Below are 27,256 nucleotides of genomic sequence, written 5' to 3'. Positions count from 1 at the left end.
AGAATTATTTTTTCTAACCTAGAGTCTGGCTAAGGACATCCACATGTAGAACTGCCTGATGTGTTTTCACACTCAACAGAAAGGACTTGAGGAGGTTTCTGGGTACATCTGAAGACTTCTCATTTGGTTATGATCCTGTTGGGTGGAAGGTTCCATTCCTGAGTGTTAAACAGAAAAACAACAATACTTGTTAGTGAACCAGCTTTTTTGTGATCCGTGAACTATTTAACAATTGAGAATTGAATATCTGCTTTGCCAAAGAAACTGGCAACACACACTCTCCCTAATGGAATACTCCAGTCTTTCATTAATTTAATTCTATATTTATGCCTTTGATGGCCTTTCCATCTCTTCTACACTTTCAAATATCTCACAAATGCATATATTCTCTACCAACATCTGAAATTTCAAGAACTGGAGAGTGGAACCAAACATCAGAAGCATGACGTTGGGGTTTAGGCAGGATTTCTGAGACATCTTTTAGATTTGTCTCAATATAACCTGGAATGGCAAAGGTATGAAAATGATAAGTACTGGGAGAACAAAGTAGCCTGACATTTATTTAGATAGTGCAGATGCGGGTTTGTGTGGTGTTTTGTTCGTGATTACTCTTGTTTTATCTGGTAGATTGAAATGGATGCACTTGACATGTTATTGTGCCTTAATTTTCTCTCTTAGTCTCTACAGAAATGCAGCATTAATAGAAATTTAAGCAGCTCAGCCATTCATCTAGTTATAGTTGTTGCTGAACAAATCTGGATGTACGACTGAAAACTGAAACTTGACCTGTAGGAGTAATTTGTCAGAGAAAAGGACATGGGTGTGTACGCATGGATTTATAATTTTTTCCCATGCTGAAAGCACTTAGAGCTGCTTGGAAACAGCACAAAGTAGAAACAATTTGCTAAAGATAATGGAAACAGTACAGATGATTGTCGCATATTATAAACACCTAAAAAAGAAGGAAAGCACTTTTACTGTGACCTCTTCCACTCTCATCTAGTAGCATTATTGTCTAATATTAATTGTAAAAGACTTTGTAATGACATTTTCTATGTTCATGCAAAGTAGGCTGTGCTGACTTGTTAATCACGGGGGTAGCTTTTTCCTTTTCCAAACAAAGGCACAAGTTTGCCTGTTGTGTTTAAGAAGTTTCATTTTCCTTCTCTTTTTAAAGTTTTATTTTCTACTGTCAATTATTTTCAAGGTTAATGAACTGGAAATTAGTTTGCATTTGCAATTCCCAGAAACTAACATTGGTGGAATCTCCTGTTACGTGAAATATTGTGGCAAAGTATAGGTAAAATAGTGGCAATGAGTGAAAAACATATAGAACATTTCTGCATGTGTGAGCTTCTAACGTTAGACACAAGTTAAAGACATTGATTAATACACTTGCAATTGATTCCATTTGTAATTACTTTCCTTCTCCAGTAAGACTCAGTTTTAAAGGCAATAATAGCACAGAACACTGTGGTTAATTGTGTGTGTTACGGCTTCTAAAATTGTGTACACGATTCATTTGGAGGTCTTGCAATGTGCATGCGCAAGCTAAATGAATTAAAAATAAAGGCCTCTTATTAATAATGATTTTTTGACACTTGGTACAGTCTTTTGTGTTGCGTGAAAAAATAGACACACAGCTGTTAATTGACAAGGTAAGTAATAATCCTTTGATTACAGTAGCTAAAGGCTGTCCTTTAATGGATTTTACTTGTCACTTTTAATTCTTTTTAATCTTTGTCTGCATTTCATTAGAACGGCTTTATCATTCTGATGGCCCTCCTGTCGTTATTCTGATTTAATTAATGGGTTGGCGTCATACCACAAAACTCCAGTGTAAAATATAATAGTGTTATATTTATAGTCTTCAGGGACATTTTTAAGATGATTGCTTTGTCAATCAGCTTTTCTGGTTTTACATAGTACATCATTGTAAATGGAGTGCTGTATTTTGCGTTCTCTTGCCTGGTAGGTACTCTGAGCAAAGCGTCTGTCTTAATCTTCCATGACTTAATCTACCTAGAAAATTCAATAGCCAGTTGGTGAGGGAGCTAGAAAAGGTCTGTTATAATTTTCTGTCCGGCTCTTCAGCTGCGATTTTGACTTTCTGTTTAAAAGCTACATGCCTGCACTGCAGTTTTCCTAGCAGATGATACAGGTACTTGAATATTATTTAAAAACTTAACTGAAGTCTCATAATGCAGCTCTTAAAGTGGATTTGTTACTATCCTGTGTTCTCAACTACAGCTGTACAGCTGAAGGATACATGATATTTAGGCCTTTATGCTTCATTTATTTATCTTTGGAAAAACTAGTGTTCAAGGTACTGTATTTTTTCCACATGTCATTGAGGAGTCTGATAAATTGCTAATAATTTTAAAGATAATACCATTTAATAGAAGAGAACCTTGTTAAATAATTGTGGAACATGTGTCAGGCAGCTCATGATTACTTTTTCAATTATATTCTTTAAAAATTATGCTGTTTGCATATAGAATAATGCTTGGGTGGACAACAATATTTGTCTTTTTAGGTTGAGAGAAGCAATATACTATACAATAAATTACTATAGAGAATCCATTCATACAGTATTGATGATTATATCTATGATACAAGTCTAGCTGTGACACTGAGCCATGCTGTTGTTATTGAACTATATAATACTCTGCTGCAGAAAAGATGTCATAATTATAATAGGCAACATTTTATGATGGGGTTTTGGAAAGTTTCCTAGAGCATGACTTATATGTTTATAACAATGAGTTAACCTCACCTACAAGCTAGGAAATGAGGAAGATATGTGGAAAATAGCTACCTAAATTAATATATTTTTATTTTTAAAATAATTTCAGTGTAACAATTTTATTTCTCCCTTTTCTGTGGAGATTTGCTAAAGTGGGGTGCAGTTTTCAAAGAACATTAACACATATTTATTGTCTAAAAATTGTTGATGAAGCAGCAGAGATATGCTGATAATGTATTATATCAATAGGTAAGGTTTTCAGGACTGTAAATAGAAATGCAGATGATTTTTTTAAACTGCCTTCTACAAAGAAAATATATCTGTTATATTTGGGGTAATCTGAGTTGGTAGTGTTAAAAAGCATTTTATTGAAGAGGGCTATTTACGTATCTTGTGTTACTTAAATCTATTACTATGTTAAGTAGCAGAGAGGAAAAATGCTGTGTCTGTTGATACGTATATAGCCATATATACACGTATGTTTGGTTGTGCTTACTGTTCTTGCAATTAACTGTTTAATTGGACGGGGGACTTAAATACTTGTTTTATTTTACTGAATGAAACTTTTCTTTGAGACACACTTCCATATGCTACATTAATTAGCAGCCCTTAAGCATGTAACAGATACCTTACTGTGACCTTTGTTCTTTCTAGTTCCACTGTATTAAAATTGCAGATGTTAGAGCTTGGTGAATGATGTGCTGCTGCAAGAGAATGGTATTTCATTGAAGTGCCAGATACAAATATATTTAAATGTTCTAATGAGAGATAGAGGCTCCAGAACAATAACCTTTATGATTTTCTCCTGGAAGCACCAGAGAACATCATTTGGGCTGTCTAGCTTTTATTTAATTACTGTTATTATTATTTGCATTCCTATAGTGCCCAGGAACCCCAGGTGGGAAGGAACTCCATGCAAGTGCTCCTATACTATTTCTGCATAAGGACAATCCAGTATGAAATCTTTACAGTACAGACAAAGTTCACTTTACAAATTTTGTCCCATGCAAATCATTCAGTCTGAGTACAAAATTTGCACAGATTTTTTGATAGTACCAACAAGTTCACTTTCTGAAAACCTTTCAAATATGAATATTTTCAAAACACTATTCTTAGTAGCCAGGCTCTTGTCATCTGCTTTCACTTTTTGGGTAGCTACAGCAAAATTACTCACATCAGCATTAGTATATTGCACAGAAGTCCAAATAATGACACTGAGGAATGCAGAGATTATACTGGTTCACAGGCATTCCTATTCTCTTGTAATTTTTAATTATTTCTAATATTGTACCTACTGTCTAAGCTGTTTTCCAATTCCAAAATGTCAAGAGTTATATAGATTACTGCTTGACTTGGATGGAAACAGCCTCTCCTGTTTTCTATACTTAGTTCAGCATAATTGCTTTATAGCATAGCTTGCTTAAAGGTTGGTGCATAGATCCCTATTGATTCATATTTCTTTCTCTCCTCTATGAATTTGCATTTGTGGATGTTGCCAAACAAACTCAGCAAATTTATTATTTTTCTAACCTGAGTTAAAGGATAGGCAAGAGCAGGTGATGGTTTCATATGGGACCTATTAAAATACAGTGGTCATAGAACCATAAACACTTACCAGAAAACTACAAGGAAATAAAATGGCTTCCAGAAATGTTTTAGTGGGTTTATTCCACTGAGGTGAATCATTAGAGTAAAATTCATAAATTTAGAAGTGTTTTATGAAGGATCCATTTGCTCTCAAGTGGTCTGCTGGACTACCCTTATTCTATATCAATAAATGAGGGCTTGTTGACAGAGATAGATGAGTGGCGAAATACAAAAGACACAGAAAAGACAGAATGGGCATTTAGAAGATACTGTATAGAGAAGTGGAGGCAAAAATTGACAGAAAGCAGGGAGGGTGGGGAAAAAAGGAGAGCGAGACTAAACCAAAAGAACTTAGAAGAAGTAATAAGAGAGAATATGTGCAAGTTGAAACCAGCAGGATTTTAACTTCAGCTTAGACTGATGGTATTTAATGCTCTAAGTCTCTAGATATCCTAGCAATAGTTGGGCTTATCTTTTTCATCTCTCTTTGCTTCAGCACTGCACTATGGGTTATAATTAACGCTGCTCTAAGATAGCAACAAAATTGAATAAATTATTCATTGAAAACTGGCAACATTTTCTAAATAATGTATTCAATGAATAATATTCAACTAAAAATAGGTACAATATACACAGTATTCTGTGCACACTCAGAGTTGGTCCTTGGCCCACATTTTATCATAACTAGCAGATAGATTTATTTTCTTTTTAGGGGAGGCAAGCAAGAAATACTGCTTTTCTTTCCAGCCTCACAAGATAGGATACATGAGTGCATTTCAGTGTTACAATTTTAAAGTTCGTTTCAGTGTAGTATTCTACTAAGTAACAATGAACTAATCCCTTCACTGGAACTTAGTGGTGACATAGACATCAATGATAATGGTATGATTATGCTCAGAAGAGGAAAATAAAGATAGTTCCAACCAGCTAGATGTACCTTTAGTGCTTCAGAAAAGCTAATTTCTAAAACCCAAATAAAATTAAGAGAAAATTCTGACTAACAGCAAGGAGATACACAGAAAATTTTGGGTGGAGGTAGATATGAGAAAGGATTTATAGAATAGACAGAAAGCTGCATTGCCATACTGAAAAGGACAACTTTTTCTAAAAACCCATTGCAGCTCAGTGGCAATACAAAGGACAGCAATTGCCAATGAAAAGCAATGGGGAGAAAGTGGAAGAAAAGGTACATAAAAAATTAACCAATAAACATGGGACTATAAAATACAGAGTATTTAAAGGAAGATAAAAAAAACAGGGTAAAAAGCAGTCTGTTGATCTAAGGCTTATGAGCTTCAAATAATACATTATGAATGAAATAAATTTTGCCAAAGTTATATATCCTGTAAGTATCAAAAATCATGTTTTGAATACATTTGAAATTATATATATATATATATATATATATATATATATAAAATGATGCAGAGAAGCCAAATATAATCAACACATATTTTCATAAAACACATATGATGAGCATGAAGCTAATGGAAGTGAGATAAGAAAGTGCTATTTGTTCCTTTACCGATCATTAATCTAAACACTAACTAAACACTAAACTGTAATCTAAATAAAAATGTGTCTTTTTTAAACCACCAGGCCTAGTCCACTTACTGTTAAAAGTTTTTGGTCTTAGCTGGACCTATGAAATATTTAAATAAACATTGAGTAATAAGAGATAATTGCAGAAAGCTGAAGGAGCACTGATACTGTCAGTATTCAACAAGGCTGGTAGGTTGTTCCACAAAACCATAATCCAACTCCACTTCTAAGCAAAATAATATAAAAGCCTCTGTGGGAAGAGCAGTATCAAGACATGCCAATACCTAAAACATCTGCTTCCACAAATGTTCTTCTCTTCTTCCTTGATCTCTTTCCAGGAGCAAATGTTACCTTGTCCTGCTTATCACTACAGGTCAGCAACCTTTCTTTGTGGTTGCAAATGCAAAGGAAGGAGGACTGGTGGGACACATTTTTCTCTTGGTGCTCCTATCAATAGGATGTTTGTGGTAGGAAGCCATCTTGCTTCCCTTGCGACAACTCTGGTTAGAAAAAAACCAATAAATTTAATATAGTGGCTTGGTTAATTAAATTTTTTATCAAGATTTTTAGGCAAGCATATACTGTCAACCAAATATTTCTTAGCTAAAGGCAATTTTTTTATATGTGTGGACATGGAAAACATACAAAGGAAAAAAATTATCTGTTCTTTCATGATAGTTTCCTCATTTTAATCCTAAAAAAAAATGCATTTTTTTCTTTACTACATAGGCATGGAAAGTCATGTAGAGCAATTTGTCAGTTCTGAACCCTCAGTGTAATGCAGCTGAGATACATTGAGTCATGTTTCATATTATATTCTAACAAACAAGTTAGAAGGATTTGAAATACAAAAACAAATGTTAAATGTATTTAGAACTGTCCCTTTTCCTCTGTTTCCTAAGAAGTTGGACCTGTTATAATTAGTTTTACATTAACATTTACACTTACATTACATTACATAAACATGTTTAGTTTTACATTAAATACATATTTTTAAAGCCACTGTCAAAATACTTTTGTCGAAAAGTGGGATGATGAAGGAGGAGTTATTGACAGAATACTGAATTTTATTGTCAATTGAGATAAATTGAATTAATTGTTTGTGACTTTATCACACAAAAGCATAGTTGCCATTCTATACAGAAGTCATCACCACCCCACTTGTCAGGAGTTTCTAAAATAAAATCTATTAAAAACAGGAACACAGAAAGCAATTTAGGGGAAAATATCTGTGTTTTGTCTCATTCAAACTGCTCTCGTTAAAGCATTTGAAATAAATAGAATCTCCCAAAAGCTTCTTGTTCAACCACAATCACTGTAATCTTCATTCATTATAATACTGTGCATTGTACTCCTTTGACAGCAGAGCTAAGCAGTCAATATGCTGCTTTTCAGCAGTCTCTGCTATAACAATCTCATATGGTTAATAGTTGAGACACATGCAATGTATAAGCATTTCACAATTGTGCCAAATGCATGTTGACCTCTTACAGCCTTTTGTTAGCAAGCAAATGCTTAAAACAATACCTACTCAATAACTTATTGCTTAGCTTTTAGAATAATTTAAATGGAAGAGCTAAAATCCATATTTTAAATCTAGAAGAAAAAATGGTATAGCAATGTAGTTTAAAATACATACAAACAAATTATTATATAAAACCAGCAGTTAAAAAAATCTAAAATGTCAGTATATGCAAATACATAGCTAAGACACCCAAACAAACTTAACTTTACGTAAGCCATAAAGAAGACAAAGATCCGTATTATATACAGCCCATGCTTCTAAGTGATACAAACTTTCTTTTACTTATCCATATATCTATCTAACTACATTTGTTCCTCTCTTGTAAATCATTTTCTTTGAAGTTTAATTGTCCTTTGTATTTAGAATAATGTCTCACTGAATGTATAAAAATGTCAGATAATAATTAAGTCTACATAATACATCTGCTTAAAGCCACAGCTCTGTTAGGCAAAGAATCGAAGCCCAAGATGCCCTGAAGTGGCAGTTAAGGAAGTCTGTACATGATATGTAGGACCCAAATATTCATATCTGTTTTGAGGAGTTTTATATTTGATAAATTTCGTATTGTTTCTAATTTGTGTGTATGAAGGCTGACATCACAGAATCATAGGAGCACAGGATAATTCAGGATGGAAGACACCTCGGTAGGTCTCTAGTCCAACCTCCAGCTCAAGCAGGGTCAGCTGTGAGCTCAGACCAGGTTGTTCAGGGCTTTGTCCAATCTGGTATCGAAAACCTCAAAGATATAGAACATGCAACCTCCCTGGACAACCTGTGCTGCTGCTTGATTGCCCTCATAGGGAAAAAGTTTTTCCCTATATTCAGTCTGAACTTCCCTTCTTTCAGCTTACACCCACTGCCTCTCATCCTCCCATCTTGCACCTCTGTGAAGAGCCTGGCTCTATCTTCCTGCTAACCCCTTGGAAGTACTGCTGTGAGGTCCCTCCAAAGCCATCCCTTTCCCAGGGCGACCAAGCCATGGTCTTTCAGCCTCTCCTTACAGGGCAAGAGCTCCATCTTGACCATCCCAGAGGCCCTCATCAGACAAGGAAAGCTCTTGTAAATAGATAGTGCAAATCTCTTGAATTGCCCAGGTAATGCAACAGGTTCCTGATGCCACCATGTTAAGGTGCTTCAGCTTAATTACAAAAGGACGTTCCCAGAAAATTAGCAGTTCTCCCTTTCCTTGACTTCTAGTCCCTATCCACTGGGTGATGGTTCTACCTGTAATCTTATTTTTCACTTTCAAAAACTGAGATTCCACACAAAAATAAAAGTTGGACTGGTTTCAGCAATGATTGGAAAAGAAATGAAGACATTTTTAGTTCACATTTTGGACTAAAGAAATCATAAGCGGTCTTATAAATTATGTAGAGACATGAAAAAATGTGATGGTTACATGTGTATCAAATAGTAGATTTTTATGACAAGTACAATGTATAAATAATATTGGGTTGCTTAGTGTACTCTGTCTACTAATCCATCTTCATATGCTAGTGACATAATTAATAGAGGAATTTTTATACCAAAAAAAGCCCTAGGTAAGAAGTGTTTACTGTTTTGCTACAGTTTACTTCTTTTTTTTTTTTTTTTTTTTTTTTGGTAAATTCTTTGTATTTGTACATATAAACAGCTATTAATATTTTGGTATATATTCTGTATTGTCTTTGTGTGGCAAGGTTTTCGTTGCGGGGGGCAGGTTACAGGGATGGCTTCTGTAAGAAACTGTGCAGGTCTTTTTCAGCTTTTTGCATCGAGTAGAATTTAGGAAGAGAATGAAAGAGAAGATAATTTGAACAGAGAAAGATGGCTGTAAATATGATGCTCTATATTTAAGTAGTTATCATTATTACTAACCCTAAACTAGATGGGACATCCCATGGTATGGAATACACCGTTGGCCAGTTTGGGTCAGGTGCCCTGGCTGTGTCCTGTGCCGACTTCTTGTGCCCCTCCAGCTTTCTCGCTGGCTGGGCATGAGAAGCTGAAAAATCCTTGACTTTAGACTAAACAATACTGAGCAACAACTGAAAACATCAGTGTTATCAACATTCTTCTCATACTGAACTCAAAACATAGCACTGTACCAGCTACTAGGAAGACAGTTAACTCTATCCCAGCTGAAACTAGGACAATTCAATCAATAAGTAATTACATTTTAAAATAATTACAGTCATACTACATTTTTGGTCATTATTAATTCCCCAGTATGCAAATTAAGAAGTTTAACTTTTACAGGTAGTGTATCCTAAACATATTGTTTATAATAGTGTCATCAATTAAGGTTTCACAGGAAGTGAGCAATATGACAGGAAATTATTGAATCCATTTATAAATTTCTTTTCTTGACCTGCATTCTTTGATCTTTCACTAATATATTTTTGTCACTCCTCATATAATTCTGAGAGAGGGAGATCTTTTACTTCTTTTTTGATATGCACTATACCATGTGGGTTTATTTGTCACAGTAGTTGCAAAACCAGTTATAAACTTAGTATTGGATCCACTCAAAAAATTTATTCTCAGTGAAAAATAAACCTTTGCTACATGTGTTAAGCTTGAACCTTATACTAAAATGATAATCAGTTAAGATCATGGTTGTGGTCTAACAGTACCATCAGTTTCTTAGTTAGGTGAGATGAGATCATCCTTTTCACTTCAACTCAGAAAAGAAGGCACTTGAATTCAATCACAGTGTCCTGGTTTCAGCTGGGATAGAGTTAACTGTCTTCCTAGTAGCTGGTACAGTGCTGTGTTTTGAGTTCAGTATGCGAAGAATGTTGATAACACTGATGTTTTCAGTTGGTGCTCAGTAGTGTTTAGACTAAAGTCAAGGATTTTTCAGCTTCTCATGCCCAGCCAGCGAGAAAGCTGGAGGGGCACAAGAAGTTGGGAGGGAACACAGCCAGGGCAGCTGACCCAAACTGGCCAAAGGGGTATTCCATACCATGGACGTCCCATCTAGTATAGGAACTGGGCAGTGGGGGTGTCAGGGAATCGCCGCTCTGGGACTGGCTGGGTGTCGGTCGGCGGGTGCTGAGCAATTGCCCTGCGCATCATTTGTACATTCCAATCCTTTTATTACTACTGTTGTCATTTTATTAGTGTTATCATTATCATTATTAGTTTCTTCTTTTCTGTTCTATTAAACCGGTCTTTATCTCAACCCACAAGTTTTACTTCTTCTCCCGATTTTCTCCCCCATCTCACTGGGTGGGGGGGAGTGACTGAGCGGCTGCGTGGTGCTTAGTTGCTGGCTGGGGTTAAACCACGACCAGAGTGATGGGCAATATCAGGTGAGAGATATAAATAGAGTCACTCAGCACCACTGTGTGTATATTTAACAGAAGTAATACTCCTCTCTGATGATAAACAAGCAGAATAATGAGCATGTCCCAAATGTGACATGTACTATAAAGTGTGAAACAGAGCCAAAGAGTCTTCTAAATGGAGAATGTCTTTTTTTTTTTTCTATTTCAGAAATACTTCATACTGTGTTCTTAACTGCTATTTTGATTCTTTCTTCTTTATCCAGGTATATACCTACAATTGCAGTTTTGCACGTGTTTTGTGAGCAACAGGAAACTGTGGTTTGTGAAATGCTTATATCGTCTATGCCAAAAAATGGAGTTCAGACTGACTATCAGATGTTATCTTAGTCTGTTTCTATGAAGTTGCAACAATATGTTTGTCTCCACTGGAGGGACTGCATAAAATTAATGGGAAGCTCTCTTTTCGAAGGGATCTTCTTAATTTCCTGGCTAACATTTTAACTATTTTCTTCATGATGCCTTTAAAAAATGACATTATATAATTAGCATTGGAAAAGTCAAAGAAATCTATTATTTTTCTTTTAGAATAATTCAGTAAAGATAGTAATAATTATCATATCACATGTCTGTTATGGCAAATTTCACAGAAGTTTACACTTTGCATGGACTGCATTTATCTTCACTTAGTTACCCTTGAAAATGTTCTTTGCCTGCATGAACATGAGATAGAGTTTTTTCATCTGCCACAGAATCCAAATTTTTAAAGGCTTTTCAGTTTAACTTTGACATTTGTTGTTATAATTTTAATCCTAGACATGCCAAAGGTGGTCTTTGCAAAACAAATATGGAAGAATGACAGGCTGGACTGAATTTTAAGCAACTGCATTTGGGCACAAATTTATGACTAGAGAAAGACCCCAAAAGACTGTATTTCTCAAATTCTCCTGATTAGGAACAAGTTTCTGTAGCCATTATTCTTTCTTCACAAAATTTACCTAAGCTTTCCTATGCAAGAACACGCCGTTCATCTGTGTTTATGCCAGATTTTGATTAGGAGTCTTGGGTATGACTGCAACATAAATAATTAATAATTAGAATTATGCTAATACTAGAAGGTTTGAATGCACAGGGAAGGAAACATCAGTATTCAATTTACTGTTGATCTGATTAACAATCATGCTTTCTGGAAACAATGGTACAATGATAACTAAAATCAATGTCATTCTTTTGGCAAAACATTTTATAATTTTTCATTATTCCTGCTCTCAATTGGAAAAAACCTCTCAGAATACTTATCCCTTATAAGGCACATTTTTTCTGATATAGCAGCTTCATGCAACATGAGCAATGGCTTTATGATGCCATTAAAGCCTGGCACCACAAACTGGCAAAAACCGTCTATATTTACTATTCGACTTGCTCTTCAATGTGTCATTTATTACTTACAACCAAAATATTTATTTATCTAATTTGATTTGGCAGTTGCATACAGTACAGATTATATAAAGAAATAGAAAGTTAGAGTGTTCCCAGTTTAGTAAACACTTTTCATGAGAAGTTTCAAAACCTTAATAATTAATAATGTCAGAAACACAAAACCTCTAAAACCAGAACTACAAAATTGAAACTTTGGGCTATGGTAATAGACAAACTACACATGGTAATAAATAAGAGAATCAATGTAGATTTTTTCCCTGTTGAGAATTCCTACAGAGAAAAAATACCTGCAGTTATTGACATGGATTAAGTATTTATTTAAAACAGAGTCTTGGAATCAGTCTCTTTTTAAATTTTCCTAAAACCACTGGGTACAGTGAGCTATTAAAAAATTGTTACAGTGGGTTCTAGCTGGTTTCAGAGAAGCTATTCATTCTGCTAAAGAATTTATTGCTTTGCTAACATATTGGAGCTATAGTTTTGGCCAACCTGCTCATTAGTTTCTAAGCATCCATGCACTTTGTTCTTAAATATGCAAATATTGATTAGAATTTTCAGTGGAATATGGTCATTTACATGTAATTGGTGCAGCATACCCTGATGACAAGCTCATTCCAGCTCATTATTAGTGGAAATAAACAATCCTGGAATTTTAGAGGTTGCAAATTAGTTTGCCACTGCAATTTTCTTCCATTTGCTCCAGCACGATAAGGGATGATCAAACAGGCATTTATGAACAACTTCAAGAAAAACAAACAATAAGCTATATAACTCTCCAGTTATTAATAATCTTCTTCCTAATATGCAGACTGTTTTAAGGAATATCTTTGCTATACAACTGCAACTTCATAGTATTTATCAATGTTTTATTTACCATGTAATCAAAGAAACAGTGCTCATAGACCTGCCTTCCAAAAAATGACTCATTCTTTCTGATTAATTTTACAATAAATTAATTCACAGAAAAGTTAAATAATGTAGGATGGTACATATACACCTTGCTTGATATCCGTCTCCAAAGCTATACTCTCCTGAATGGTTTATTCCTCCTTGCTTAGTACTGCAACCTGTAAACTCATCTATGAAGTCACTGGCAATATACCGGAATAAACGGGGACATTCGGTGTGCTTTGTCTCAGTCCTTACATACAAAGACCATTAAGTTTCCAAATGATGTGTTTAAATTTGTTATCAGTGAGCAAAGAAGTATTAAATTACTATCCATTATGAGCAATTTTACAGTCCTGATGTTCAACATTTATGGACATCAAAGTGTGGGCAGAAATGTTGAGGTGACCTATGTTTTATAATATAACCATTCAGAAAGATCAGGAGAAAACTTTTGGAAAAAAATCTTTACAGTTGTTTTCACATAGAAAAAAAGGTGATATAATCCCTTACAGAGGATGAAAATGAAATACTTTTAGATTGTAGAACTAGTTCTAAGTATATTAGGGTTATGAAGGTTTACTGAGCTCTAGGGATAAGATAATTAAAAGACTCTGCCAGGATTAAAAAATAAAATAAACTGACTGAGAAGGCAGGTTTGATAACCATCAATAAAGCCTAACCATGGAGTGGTAAACAAAAAGTCATAATTTCCCTACAGGAGTATAGTAAACAAAAAGTCATAATCTCCCCACAGGCCACCCTCACAACATGACATTCAGGAACAGCACCGAAATAGTGGCACAGAATCTTATACATCTTTAGTGGAGAGACAAAACAAGGCAAACAATAATCCCAGAAGTGGTCAATCTCATTTAACCTTAGTAATCTAAAATCAGATGTCTAATTTTTTCATCCCAGGTCCTCAGCATTCAGAACATTTTATCTCATCTATTTTAGGATCCCTATTTTAAAATGGCCATTGTTCAGGTGAGAATTATTTCTCCTCTGGCTGTAAAGCAAGCCTAAAGTGAGTAGTCCTGTCTAAGACCAAATCTAATTTTTAGATGGTTGAATCAGGGTGAGGAAATCTATCCATGTAAGATTAATCACAATTCACTGGTAATAAAGCAGTATGTTGAATTAATTTTCACCATGGACGTAGAGATGTACCATTGAGGGCTAAATTCAGGACTCAGCAGTTTCCATTCAGATATGCATGTAACAGGTATACCTTTGCAGGGATTCATATTATACTATAATAGAGAAATGTCTCCAGTGGTGCAGAAGCTGAATATCTGGGCTGGAGTAATAAATTGCCATAACACCTGAGCCTCAGAAAATATGTGCATGTGTATCTCTGTGTGTGTATGTATATGTAAATTTGCAGATAACCACCCTTGTCTGACATTCATTAGGCAAAGTGTAGATTTAGAAAAGGGCATAAAAATGTGGTAGAGTCCTTATTGCCTCAGAACATTTCTCTTGACAGAAAAGCCTGATCAGTGTTGAGGAAGAGGAGTGCACCCTGCATTTGGGGTTCAGGGCTGATGCCTTGGGGAATTATGAGATTATCTTTATTGTTTGTATTACAGTACCACCTGGGACTGCCAGGCTTGGAGCTGGAGCCTTCTGTGGCAAGTAACTTGCAAACAGCCAGAAGGTATCTGCCCTGGATTTGTTATAATTTAAATTAAAATACAAAGGACAGCAGATGGATATAGACAGAAAGAAGAAAAAAAAGGCGGCGGGGGAGCGGGGGAACAGTGAGATAATACAGCATCAGTAGCAAAAACACCTTCTAGTTTTGCGTTACAGCAAAGGAGAGGCTTCCCAAGCAAAGTGAAGGAGAGTGACCTCCTGACTTGCTGAATGTTCATAGGTAGCTGTCCCCCAACATATGGGAGATCCTGAAAGTAAGTGTGAAGGTATTTTAAAATCCAAGCCACTAAGAGATACACATTGATGAGGTCAGATTGTGGGTTTAAACAAGGAAGAATGAGATCTCCTGGGAGACAATAGATAACATCAGCATAAGCCGTGTTGAGCTTTGACAGTAACAACAGATATTCCACGAGGTTCATTCAACTCAACAGAGACTATGTTAGCCAACCTTCAACCAAATGCGTTTCTTACCACATAATTATAATTATTTCCTATAATTAAAATTATTTCTTGCCTTTCAACTACAAAAAGAGGAAATTTCAATATCTTTTTGTTGTAATTGCTAATATGCAACAGGAATGGATTTATAAAAACCCAAAACCTTTAAAGCAATTCAGGTTGTTCATGACTTGTACAATCACCAGGTATCACACTCTGAAACTTGTTTTGGAGAAATAGTTACATAATTGAAGGGTAATTAACTGGGCCCATTCCAATAGCTTCATTATAAAACAAGAGTGAAAACATTAAAGCAGCTTCAAAACTTACTGAATATCCATTCTGGCCTTTGGGGTTTTTTTTTAGAAAGCCTGACAGTCTGAGAATCCATTTAATGACCTTGAATTTGAAGTTGCTCCATCACTGCTAGATTTTGTGCCATTTAATCAGTCATATCCTCAAGAACATCCTGCAACACAAGTGACACAAGGTAATTCAAAGCTGTTAAATAAGGGGATCCAAGGCATTAAAAGCTTGGGGCTGAATCTTTAAAACATGCCTCTCCTATGTGCTTGACACAATTTTGACACACACAGCTATGCACATCGAAAAAAAAAAGAATACACTAGAGACCCTTCAGAAAACATGAAGCATTGCTCCGGAAGGGTGAACTTCTGATCTTAGCTCTGTAAGTAAAGCAGTAGATTAACATAGAATATGTAATATCAAATATAAGAAATTACCTGCTTTATTATCAATGGCTTTAGTACAACTGAGATAGGCCTTTAATCTCTAATAAAATTGTAAACAGAAAATATTTCCATTGTTTTTCTCCCTTGTATTTTCTTTAGCCTTTATTAATGGGGCAGAAGAGAAATAGTCAGAGGTATAAGATTCGATGTCCTTAAAATGTTAAAACAGAGTGAAATTTGTTTATTTGTTTGGTAAAATTCTTCACTGATTGTTAAAACTGTGAACAAACATGTAAATAAAGCAACAGTGGCTGAAATAGCAATGTCCATTTTGTGGATTGCCATTCTTTCAGTCTGAACTTCCACAGCTATTTTAAGATACTGCATGCTGCTGAAATCTGTAAAGTATGATGAAATGTGATTTAATTGACAAGAGTTTGATTAATAGACTGAAATGTCAAGTTATTTAAGGTTAATACATGACTTACCTTTCACTGGCATTATCAACAGTAGTTCAAACAGTGAAAGCACTGGAATTTGTTTTAGGTAGTACTTGTCCTCATTTTAAACTGAAAATTAAATTAAATTAATATTGTGTTGGGTAATGCAGTTACCTTTCACAGCTGAGCAAGGAAGGAAGGTGAAATAAGGAATTTAACAAAGGCAATGAAGACTAACAAAGGCAGTGAAGACATACTTGGCTCTGGTGTGAACAGAGTATGTAACTTTACCTAGTTTTGCTGTATCTGAGTTTCTGGGAAGAAGCAGATGAGGTCTATGGGCTTGCTGTTGATCAGAGAGAAGAATAAAATGTACCTTTTGAAGACCTGGTGTAATCTGGTGCACGCTCACACAATTGCAAAATTGCAAGCAATTGAATTACTCATCTTAAGGCGTTCCCATCTGCTGACACAGATGCAGCAATGGACATATTCCAGCCCATCCAAATAGTAAAGAAATAATTAAGTTTCAGGACGAGGATGGGCAGAAGTTTATGCCCGTGATCTCCACTCTGAAGATTGCTGTCACTGTGGTTTACAGCTGTCAGTAGAGCCAATATTATTGAACAGCGGATGCTGAGGGAACAGCTGCGTACAAAGGTCATATTCAAGACTGGATGCATTTCAAATTGAGGACACTGTTCTTAGCAGCGTATTCAGATTCTCCCTCCTTAGCCCTTGGTAGAGACTGTGGAGTCCAGAAAAGCTGCACAGGGAACCCTCCTTGGTGCTTTGCCATCACTTGGCTGTCGCGGTGCTGTGGGGCTTGGGGATACACTGTGAGGTGACTTTCTTCTGTAGCTATTGAGAAGACAAGAAGAGGACATGCACAATGGCATGGAAAATCAACTAATTATTCAAAATTTACTTGTTCTTTTACCTTGTATTTATAGGTTTGGTGTTAAATCTCCAAGAAAGTCATGAAATACAGGCTAAATAACAGAAGAATACACTAGACTAAAATCTCACGTTTTACTTCATTAAAAATATTGAACTACACAAACAACAAATGCTGGTATAATCAATTTGATAATATAGTCATATAGATCAATGCCTACTTGCCATTTAGTATCACTTATTGATTTGACACCTTTGCCTTCACAGGCAGTTCTTAACGTTCATCTAGTTATAAATAAACACACACTGTGGAAAAACTATACACTTCTGCATATTCTTTGTAATCTGTATTATAGAAAATTGCTGGGTGGGAGATTGCTAAAGCAGCAGAAAAAAATGGTTTCTATGGCAGCATTTTTTCCCTGCTGGTAAAGACTTGGACAAGATTTGGCTTTGAAGTAATAGCAGGTATAAGACTTACTAGACCTATTTCAATTTCCATATTTGACACAGCAGAGGCACCTAGAATGGGGAAGTATTGAAAGGGTGAAAACAAAAAGATTCAAAAGGCAGTGTGGCCATATTATCACTAGGTCTGCAGCTTCAGCCACTTCTGACCACAGCTATGTGCCTCATATCTTTTACTTCACTGGAAAGCAGGCTTTTAACTAATACTGGTTTGACCTTGTACTTACACAGCAGTAGCGTCACACAGTGTTGTCCAGTGTTTTAGCATGTAGGAACTTCCACTGTGCCATTTTGATTGTATCGATGTGTTCAAGGGGCACGTAGAAGCAGACTAGGAATGCCTCTGAAGCAGACTGTGAAGTGATGTTTATCAATGAGCATTTTCCCTAGTGTTGGCTCAGACCTGAGGTTCCTTAAATCTCAAAAAACTTCTGACAAACTATAATCGTATTGCATACATGTATAATAGCAGTGGAGCATTACGGTAAGGCCTGACATTTTCTTGGATGCTAGAGAAGAACACTAAAATGGGGCCCATTTTCTGCAGCCCACAAAATGTAGGGGGGACAGATGTGTTGGAAGCATGATAGGAGCACTCTGAGTGTGTGTGCGCTCCCAACCTTAGTTTTTCTCAGGCACATATTCAGAGCTGGTTCCTCTGGTACACCAGAAACAGCTTCATGGAGCACTGGTGTTTGAGTCACATTTTGGATTTGGAAATTATTTTCTTCTTAAGACTCTCCTGCTTGGTCATTCATCTAGGTTTAGACATGTGCCTTGTGAGTTTGGTAAGCATTGTGAAACAGACAGGATAAACCACGATTTGGCATTTTATTTTTTTGAAGGCAAATATTGTGGCTCAGAAAAAATGATACAGTTAGGAAATGCTGGAAGTTTTGCAAACTTTATTAGTTCAAAACCAAACAATCTAATCTGCACATCAGCAGACAAGTACTTCAATGCCTCTGTATGTGCTCTGATTCAAGCATTTTCAGTATTTTCTAAGGTTGTACAGAAACAAAGAAGAGCAATCACTATGTATTATAATGTATTTTATGCTAAAACCAGCAGAGATAGTCTGGTGTACAGCACGGGCACCCCTATTTTTAAAAATATAACAACACAGAAGCATTCGATTTATTGATCCTGTCTCTTTGTTAGTTCCTATCTCGTCTGTCTTCTTTCTCAGCATCATAAGCAGTGAAGCAGATAAAGACATGGTGCTGGAAATGTTGATAGTAACTCTAAGACCAAATCCCACCCAACAGAAGAGCTATTGCCAGCCATATTTTTTGGTTTTCTTCTGAAATAAAAGCACCTTTAATTGCAATCTTTGGATCAAGTTGATCTTCATGTAATTATGCAATAGCAAATACAGTCCTACAACTGTAAGAATCTCCTACCAGCAAGACCAGTAAGTCTTTCCCTCCCTCTAACCTGTCAATGTAATGCTCAATCCAGTGATGCAGGGGAGATAGAGAACACACTCTCAGCAGTCTGGATGAATTCTCCTTTTGTCTTTCACATATGTTTTTACAATTAAGTCTACTTTACTGGATTTGTGAACCAGAAAGTGGAAAAGGTGCTTCACAGAGCTCTCCCAAGCTGTGTGCCGGTTTAGCAGTCTGCTGTTGAAAATATGCTTGCATTTACACAAAGTTAGCCCAGTTCAACTAGAGTGAGCTGTGAAGTATTAAGAAAGTATAAAAATTAGGGCATAACAGTAAGGAAGTGCTCTAGAGAAGCCTCTGAAGAAGAACTGCCCCAGTCACAATGTAGTGGCACAATATTCCTGTCTTACCATCATCCTGAGGGAAAAATGAAACCTCATGAGCAAGGTAGAAAAACTCCTGCTTGAAAGTGCCAGGATCACAAAGGATTAAATTAAAAAGCATGAAAACATTCAGAAGTTTAATAAAATGACTGAGTCAGTAACAGTGCATTTCTTTGATCCTGCCAGCACATTTCATTCACTCCCTTTTTAAAATTAGATTATTTGTATTCTCTCCGGATTCAGTAATTCTCTAGCTATTTTATCATTGAATTACATTATGTTTCCTAACTGTACCTTTTTTCCCCAGGATGTGGCATTTACCCTTTTTTGCCCCCAATAGAGCTTTTTACATTGAAATTTTGTTCTCACCTCGTGGTGTTTTACATAATCTTTCTAATATTCTACAAATGCGTATATGTAGTATTTCTATAGCTACTAGAAAGGAGTCTTAGGCCCAGCAAATTAGCACAGCTAATGAATAATTGTAAAAACTAGCTAGAACTGTATTTGCCATAGACCACAGAAAGGCTCAGACAAAAGGTTTGTCAGCGTTTAGTGCCTTTTGGGGAACCAAATTTGCAAATGCTGAAGCCAGTCTTACCTCACAGCTTGTCAGCCTGAATTCTTAATGTGTGGCCCTGTTGAAGCCACAGGACAAAGACATCTTCAGTTTCTCTCACTATTTTTGACTCCATGGAACAGAATTCTTGCTTTTGGTCAGAGGTTCTAGGAAGGACAGGTTACTTTTATTCAGATTGCAGCCTTATAAAGATAGAGAGCACTAGAGATAGCATGTCTAGTATTGATCTCTACAGTATTGAAGGGAAGTCTATTTTCTTAGCATTTTGCATTTTCAAAAGTAGACTCCTCTTTTTGTGTTGTCCATCAGTCTGTATGAAAAAAGAGAAATGCTTTTTGAATTTATTTGAACAAAATATTTAACAATATCTGAGTGACAATAGAACTAAAAAAAAAAGCCAAACACTTTTATTCTTATTATTATAAAAGAAAATTTGATAATGTCATTTTGAGCAGTCTCACAGTCAAGGTGGCTAAGACTTCAGTGGTCCGTGCTGACTTCTTAAGAAGTAATGCATATGAAATTGATTTTATCTAGGCTATTGTACGTAGTTACTGAAAATTGCCTACCTAAAGTGCAATCACTATTTTCATTTCTGCAATGCTTGCAAGTATTCATAGGAAAAAATTACAGGTATGCCATGTGATTATATAACACACATTGAACTCTGGCATCCCCCAAACAGTCCAACAGACCTTTATGAAATAACACCCAAACTATAATTTGGTAAAAGTCCATCCTCTTCTTTTAACCAAAATACCCTGTGGCTAGAGTGTAGCTATGCAAACAAATTTATCCTCACAGACAAAATATTCTGAAAAGTCTCTTTCTCATACCATTTACTTTACTGTGATAGCACTTTACAAACCCTTACTCCCCCTGTATTAACAGGAGGAGTTCTCAATTTTTTTACTTTATGGTGAAAAATAACTTGCAGAAGCAGGTTTTCACATTATTTGAACACTGATAGGGGTCACACTGGTCACTCTCCTTTTAATCTATTATAAAAGAGAATTACATGTGGTGGACCAGCTGCAGAACAAGTGTTGTCCCTCACTCATTGTTCAGTTGACAGTTCCATTGTCCCCAAGGAGAAGGGCTGTCAAGGGACATCCCACCTGTGAAGAGACACTTGGTCTCTACTGATGCTGGAAAATTCAAACTAACAAATGACCTGAAAATTAGGATTAAAAAAAAATGGTTTTCCTCTGTGCAGTGGATAGTCAGTGAAGTTAACTGGACAGTGCAAGAACAAGTTTTTACTAACATGCTTTGCTAGGAATACAAGCTCCCCCAACCTAACTCAGAACAGGTTTTGATGTTATTAAATCTTGGGAGTAAAAAAACTAAAGTCTCCAAATTCATGTCCTAATCTGACAAGGCTGACTTCTTTCCCTTGTCAGCTGTAGGTGTCAGCCGAATAGATTTGAAAAGGTTTCAGTTTTTCCCTTAGCTGTAAGCACTTGATCCACATTCCAAGATGAGACTCATCTCCAGAGTGAAACATCTAAGTTTAGGGGTCTAGAGACGGGCTATTGACAGGATTCTGTTGCCTGAGCTTCCTCACATAGTGGCACTTCCGATGCCCAAGGATATTTCACCTGCTCCCCACATACCTCTTCTGGAAAGGTGTGAGTCTCACGTAGGGTCCAGTGTCTCAGACAACCCTACGTGGACGTCCTGATAACCACAGGCATCTCAAAAGGCACTCAAAATCCCACATTGAGCCTCTGACCAGCACAGGCCAGTTTGTCTAGAGAACAGCTCATGTTGCTCTGAAGTAGATCCCGAGTGCAGATTTGGCTGAACCTTCTCTCCCAGCCCACTTGCTCAGCTGACAAGGCGTTAGATACAGTTGCCCTTGTCAGCATCTAGGGTAAAAGCTACAGCATGGGTGGGAGATAGGATCTAAAGCAGATTGATCTCTTACAGAGCGGTACTAAGGACATATCAGGTAGCACTGGAAGTGTGTGGGCAACAGAAGCAAACCCCAGCACTCAACTGACTGTAATAGGAGAGCCTAGACAGTGCACATTTAGACACCCATCCTTAGGTCTTTTAGTCATGAAATGAATACCTTTCTGAACACCTGCACTGATGACTACACGGGTTTGTGCTCAGTATGACTATCTTGTCATGTAGCTGCATGTAATGCTTTGGCAGTCCCTGGGAGCTAGCATCCTTATGGTGCCTTCTGCCTTACTGCTCTTAGGAAAACTTTTCTTGGAGCTGATAATGAGAATGCTCTCCAGGATAATGGAAAGTGGAGTGTGGAAATGTTCTGTGGCTGCCAAAGGTCAGCACCTGTTTTCCAGCTTTTCTTGCCCTTGTATTGAATTTGTAGTCGGATCTTTTTGTGCCAAAACTGAGCAAGCTAATGGAACTGCGCAAGCTTACTACCGTGCACACATAGCAGGTGACTCTACAGCCTGATAATGTACTGTAGTATGTTGCTCAGTAGCCGCAGATAAATCTGAGGACACAATTCAAAGCTGATGATGGCATTTTATTGGTGTATTTTTTATATAAATAGATACATGTTGTTATAGCTATATCAATTCTATGCCATATCATCTACCCATGGTATGTATGGTACATCATTATTTACATTAGAATTCACCCTGTGCAAAACTATAGCGGGTGAAAGTCCATTCCTATAACTAGGGTAAAATTAGTGCTATACTAGCAATCAAATGACTACTACATCACTGGCCCAAGTAAGAAAACATTGCGGGGGTGGATAGGAAACTTAAAAAACCCCAACAAATTCTCTGTTACTATAGGTTAATGCTGTATACATTGTACAGAGCATGTTTAACATATACTAACTGTGGACACTGCAAAGCAAACTAAGAGGACAGAAAGCATAATCTGGTTAATGAGGATTCTGTCTCTAAACCATTCTTTGTCTTGAATCACTTCAAAATCCACCTGGCAGTTTAAATTCCCTGACTGCCTCCAAGCCAGATTGCCAGCTTTGGACTGCAGGCAAGCACCTGCCCATATGAAGCCAAAGTGTATTCCTCCATACAGACATCCCGTGCTGGGGAGATTAAACCCCAGAAGAAAATGTTTTGAACAGTTCTAAAAATACCATCTCTCTTCTTATTCTTCTCTGCCAAAACAAATTACTAATATTTGCCCTGTGTAAAGACTCCAACAGCATTGCTATCGGGAACTCAGCTGCTCTGAGACCGAAAATCCACGCAATAAATCCAATAAAAAAGCACAGAAGAGCAAAAAAGAGGGTATTATTCTAATACACTTCAGGTACATGAGCATGCAACTTACAGTCATGCAGTTACAGGAAGATGGACAAGATGACCTAGAGTATACATCTTTTCTTCTCTATCAAAAATTTTTATGGTTCTATAATTAGATCAAACAAAGTCATGCTTTCTTCAGCCTGCAAGTGGTGCCAAGTGTTATCAGTATGGAAAGGCAGGACATTTAAACCACTCATGCAGGTGAAGTCACTGTCACCGATATTATTTTCCCGAGTGCTGATAACGGCTGTTCAGCTAATCCAGTTCATAGACTACTTTGCTATATTGTAATGATATTTGCACCCCTGGAAGACAGCCACACGCTATTGAAATGATGCTTGATAATGTTTCTGTACCCGTTCTGCTTCAATTGACCTGACTGCAGTGTTATCAAAATGTTCAGTTTATAGAACCTAAACCATACCTGGTGTCTCTGATGGAAAAGAAAAATCAGTCCCTAAACATAATGACCTTAACACATAAGTTATAGATGACACTTTTATTGAATGCAAGAGGGAGCAAATTCACGTTGGGGGTTCACTTTCTTTTCACTGTTTTAAAGCTACAGGTTGCTAATGGACTGGTCTTCACTTCTGCACAGAGCAACCCTTGTGTTTGACCCCATCTCCTTGGTGACAGGCTGGATGCAGGCTATGGAGTGAGTTTGTATTAACATGACTCAGAAAGCTACTGTTCCCATTTTTAACATAAAACCCTCAAACCCCCAAATATATAAAGAACCCTAACAACCCAGCTCTCGACAAAGGAAGTGCTGTATAATACAGTATGCTGACAAATGGCTTACTGATGTGTAGCAAAACCTTTGTGCTTTACTGAGTTCAGGTGAATCAAGGCCAAATTTGGTAGAGCACCTGATAGGGGAAGTTGCAAGAAAGGGATCCTATTCTGCTCTGGCTAGCATGTAGCCAGGCCTTGTCTACGTTAAATAATAATTCTGTAGAGTAGGAGTGGATCTGTGAATTGAAACGGTTGATTTTGCAACACCTACATTGACCTTCTAGTTCAGAGACTTTGCTTTGGACAAGATTTAGGCAGCACACTTGGAGAAGTTGTCCTCACCACACATGTGGCTCAAAGGTGTTTGCAGAATAAGTCATTAGTTTAGACCTTTATGTTTCCATTAGTGGCTGAAGCACATTTAGCATTGTATTGGGTTTGCATGGCAAGGTTTTGGTAGCTGGGAGGCTACAGGGGTGGCTTCTGTGAGAAGCTGTTAGAAGCTTCCCCTGTGTCCAATGGAGTCCATGCCAGCCGGCTCCAAGAAGGACCCACCACTGACCGAGGCTGAGCCCATCAGTGACAGTGGTAGAGTCTCTGGGATAATGTATTTAAGAAGGGGAAGAAAACCTGCACAACTGCAGCCAGAGAGAGGAGTGAGAATATATGAGAGCAACAACTCTGCAGACACCAAAGTCAGTGCAGAAGGAGGGGGAGGAGGTGCTCCAGGTGCCGAAGCAGAGATTCCCCTGCAGCCCATGGTGGGGAAGACCCTGGTGAGGCAGGCTGTCCCCCGGCAGCCCAGGGAGGTCCACGGTGGAGCAGATATCCACCTGTAGCCCGTGGAGGACCCCACGCCAGAGCAGGTGGGTGCCCAAAGGAGGCTGTGACCCCACGGGAAGCCCGCGCTGGAGCAGGTTTGCTGTCAGTACCTGTGACCCTGTGAGGGACCTGTGCTAGAGCAGTGTGCTCCTGAAGGACTGCACCCCATGGAAAGAACCCACGCTGGAGCAGTTCATGAAGAACCGTAGCCCATGGGAAGGACTCACATTGGAGGAGTTCCTGGAGAGCTGTCTCCTGTGGGAAGGACCCCATGCTGGAGCAGAGGAAGAGTGTGAGGAGTCCTACCCCTGAGGAGGAAGGAGCTGCAGAGACAACGTGTGATGAACTGATTGCAACCCCCATTCCCCATCCCCCTGTGCTGCTGGGGGAGAGGAAGTAGAGAAAAGTGGGAGTAAAGTTGTGCCTGAGAAGAAGGGAGAGGTGGTGGCAAGGTGTTTTAAGATTTGGGTTTATTTCTCATTATCCTACTCTGATTTCATTGTTAATAAATTAAACTAATTGTCCCAAGTCGAGTCTGTTTTGCCTGTGATGGTAATTGCTGAGTGATCTCCCTGTCCTTATCTCGACCCATGAGCCTTTTGTTGTATTTTACCTCCCCAGTCCAGCTGAGGAGGGGGAACAATAGAGAGGCCTTGGTGGGCACCTGGCATCCAGCCAGGGTCAACCCACCACAGTCATGCACCCATGGCAGGTCTTCTCCTGTATTTTCCCTTGAAAGAAAGTCAGCTGCATGAACCAAACTGACGTGTAGGAAGTGGAGAAGGCTTTTAGGTTTGCTTCAAAAGCTCGCTCCTGCTTTGATCCAAAATGCTAATGCAGAGACAGCCACACTCTCTGAAGAACCCCTGCTTAAGGCCTGATTTTTATTTCTAGTGTAAACAGACAAAAAATTAAATAAAACACATCACCTCAAACTTAGCTATTTTAAGTTTCTTATCTCTGTGCTGTCATTAATTTCCTTTTGCCTTAAGATTCTCGAGTGTCTTGTATGAGATGCCCTGGCTGAAATGCTTTGACTACACACACTGTTATACCAGAGCAATGATTACACTGTACTTAAACACAAGGCTCCAGAATCTGATAAGAGCATGTCAGCAGCTTTTGGGGTCCTAGAGTCCAACCAAGCCCAGAAGCCCTTGACAACTCAAGAGACTAGAAGACACAAGTCTTATTTCAATGAAAAGAAGATGAACGCAAACATGCGGGTCCACTATTGTGCATGACAATACTGACTCAGAATTCCCATCTGCTTTTTTTGCTAGAGGTTGCAAACAAAGGGAAAAATAAGCTAAATACCACTTAAAACTGTGGCACAAACAGACAATACGCAGCCCTTGCTCTTCCTCTAGTAACTTTGAAAAGCTTCTTCATAATCTACACACTGACACTCATTGCAAATGGAATTCATCCCAGGGCAGCGCGCTAGTCAAGATCCTAATTTTTGCCCAAGGCAGTGCAGAGAATTATAAGCAGGTTTTCTATGCAGGGTTGAATTTCATCCAAAATTAGATGCCAGTGTCACATCATTACATTTCAGGGCAATACAACTAATTATCAAATGCAGGATCTGAGGAGAAATGAGGTAGCTTCAGAAAATGTCTTGGTGAGCAATTAGTATTAAAAAAAGAGATTTTTTTCTTCGATATACGATAAATTTGTGGGCAGGAGTATAATTTCTGAATAAAGTAATATATGAAACGGGCTGGGTTTGTGCCTGTTGTATGAATATCTTGTTTGCTTTGTCACTTTAGTTTTCCATTATTTTATTGTATCCTGACTCCTTTTTTGTTTATGGGAAATATAAGCATGACATTAATTTCATTATCTTATTCTGCATGCAAGCGTGTATTACATTTGCAAATGAAGAAGTGGTAAGAGAAGCAAATTCAGTAAGAGGGTTTATTATGCATGCATAACCAAGCAAGTGCTTGTTTTAGAACAGTACATCTTGAACAGTTGTGATAAGGATTGCCAGGATTTAAGTATGAGTTTTATGAATAGAATTTTTTAAAAAGTAACTACTATAGAAATTACTTCAGTTCATTGACCTCTGCATGTTTTATCTTGAGTAGCACCGCAAATTGTGATATTCATTATCAGACCGAGTTAAAATCTGAAACAGAGAAACAAGGGACAAATGTGGGTATTATTAAAACATGTAACTTGTCATAAACTCTCATTATTGTAAGTAGCCTCCTCTTCTACGACACCTTAAGTAAAAATGAAGAAAACTGCAAAAAGATGTTTTTCAGCACTAACCATAAAAGCAAAAATCTTGCAAACAAGAATTTTGTACATTCAAAGTAATCTAAAATATTTGTTCCCATAAAATCTGCACTTTTCTGTAAATTCCAAGATACTAATACGCATGAAGTGATGGTACCATAGGCTTACTTGAAGTGATTTGTGAAAATGCAGCTCATTAGCAGAGCCAAGTTCATAGCAGAGATAGTGGTAA

At 37.4% G+C, this 27,256-nt stretch overlaps 1 protein-coding gene across 4 annotated transcripts in view; it reads left to right on the top strand.

The window, feature by feature from the left end:
- The window catches only part of ZNF804B (zinc finger protein 804B), a 244,613-nt gene that overhangs the window by 166,456 nt on the left and 50,901 nt on the right, over positions 1 to 27,256 (top strand). Inside the window, exons 1-3 of one of the 4 annotated variants that reach the window (XR_007505814.1) lie at positions 2,050 to 2,161; positions 15,467 to 15,590; positions 16,416 to 18,078. The exons of 1 other annotated variant lie outside the window; for it this stretch is intronic. Coding sequence is in view for 1 of the 3 variants with exons in the window: in XM_049798602.1 (XP_049654559.1) it covers positions 2,153 to 2,161 (9 nt within the window). In the remaining 2 variants the exon portion in view is untranslated. Of the gene's footprint in view, positions 1 to 2,049; positions 2,162 to 15,466; positions 15,591 to 16,415; positions 18,079 to 27,256 lie in introns of those variants that run through there. 2 more of the 4 variants (XR_007505813.1, XM_049798602.1) reach the window with 2 other exon arrangements.

This window comes from Accipiter gentilis, chromosome 4 (assembly GCF_929443795.1).
Source record: "Accipiter gentilis chromosome 4, bAccGen1.1, whole genome shotgun sequence".
In the NCBI taxonomy this organism is placed as follows: domain Eukaryota; kingdom Metazoa; phylum Chordata; class Aves; order Accipitriformes; family Accipitridae; genus Astur; species Astur gentilis.
This window is presented reverse-complemented; position numbering and strand designations above follow the sequence as displayed.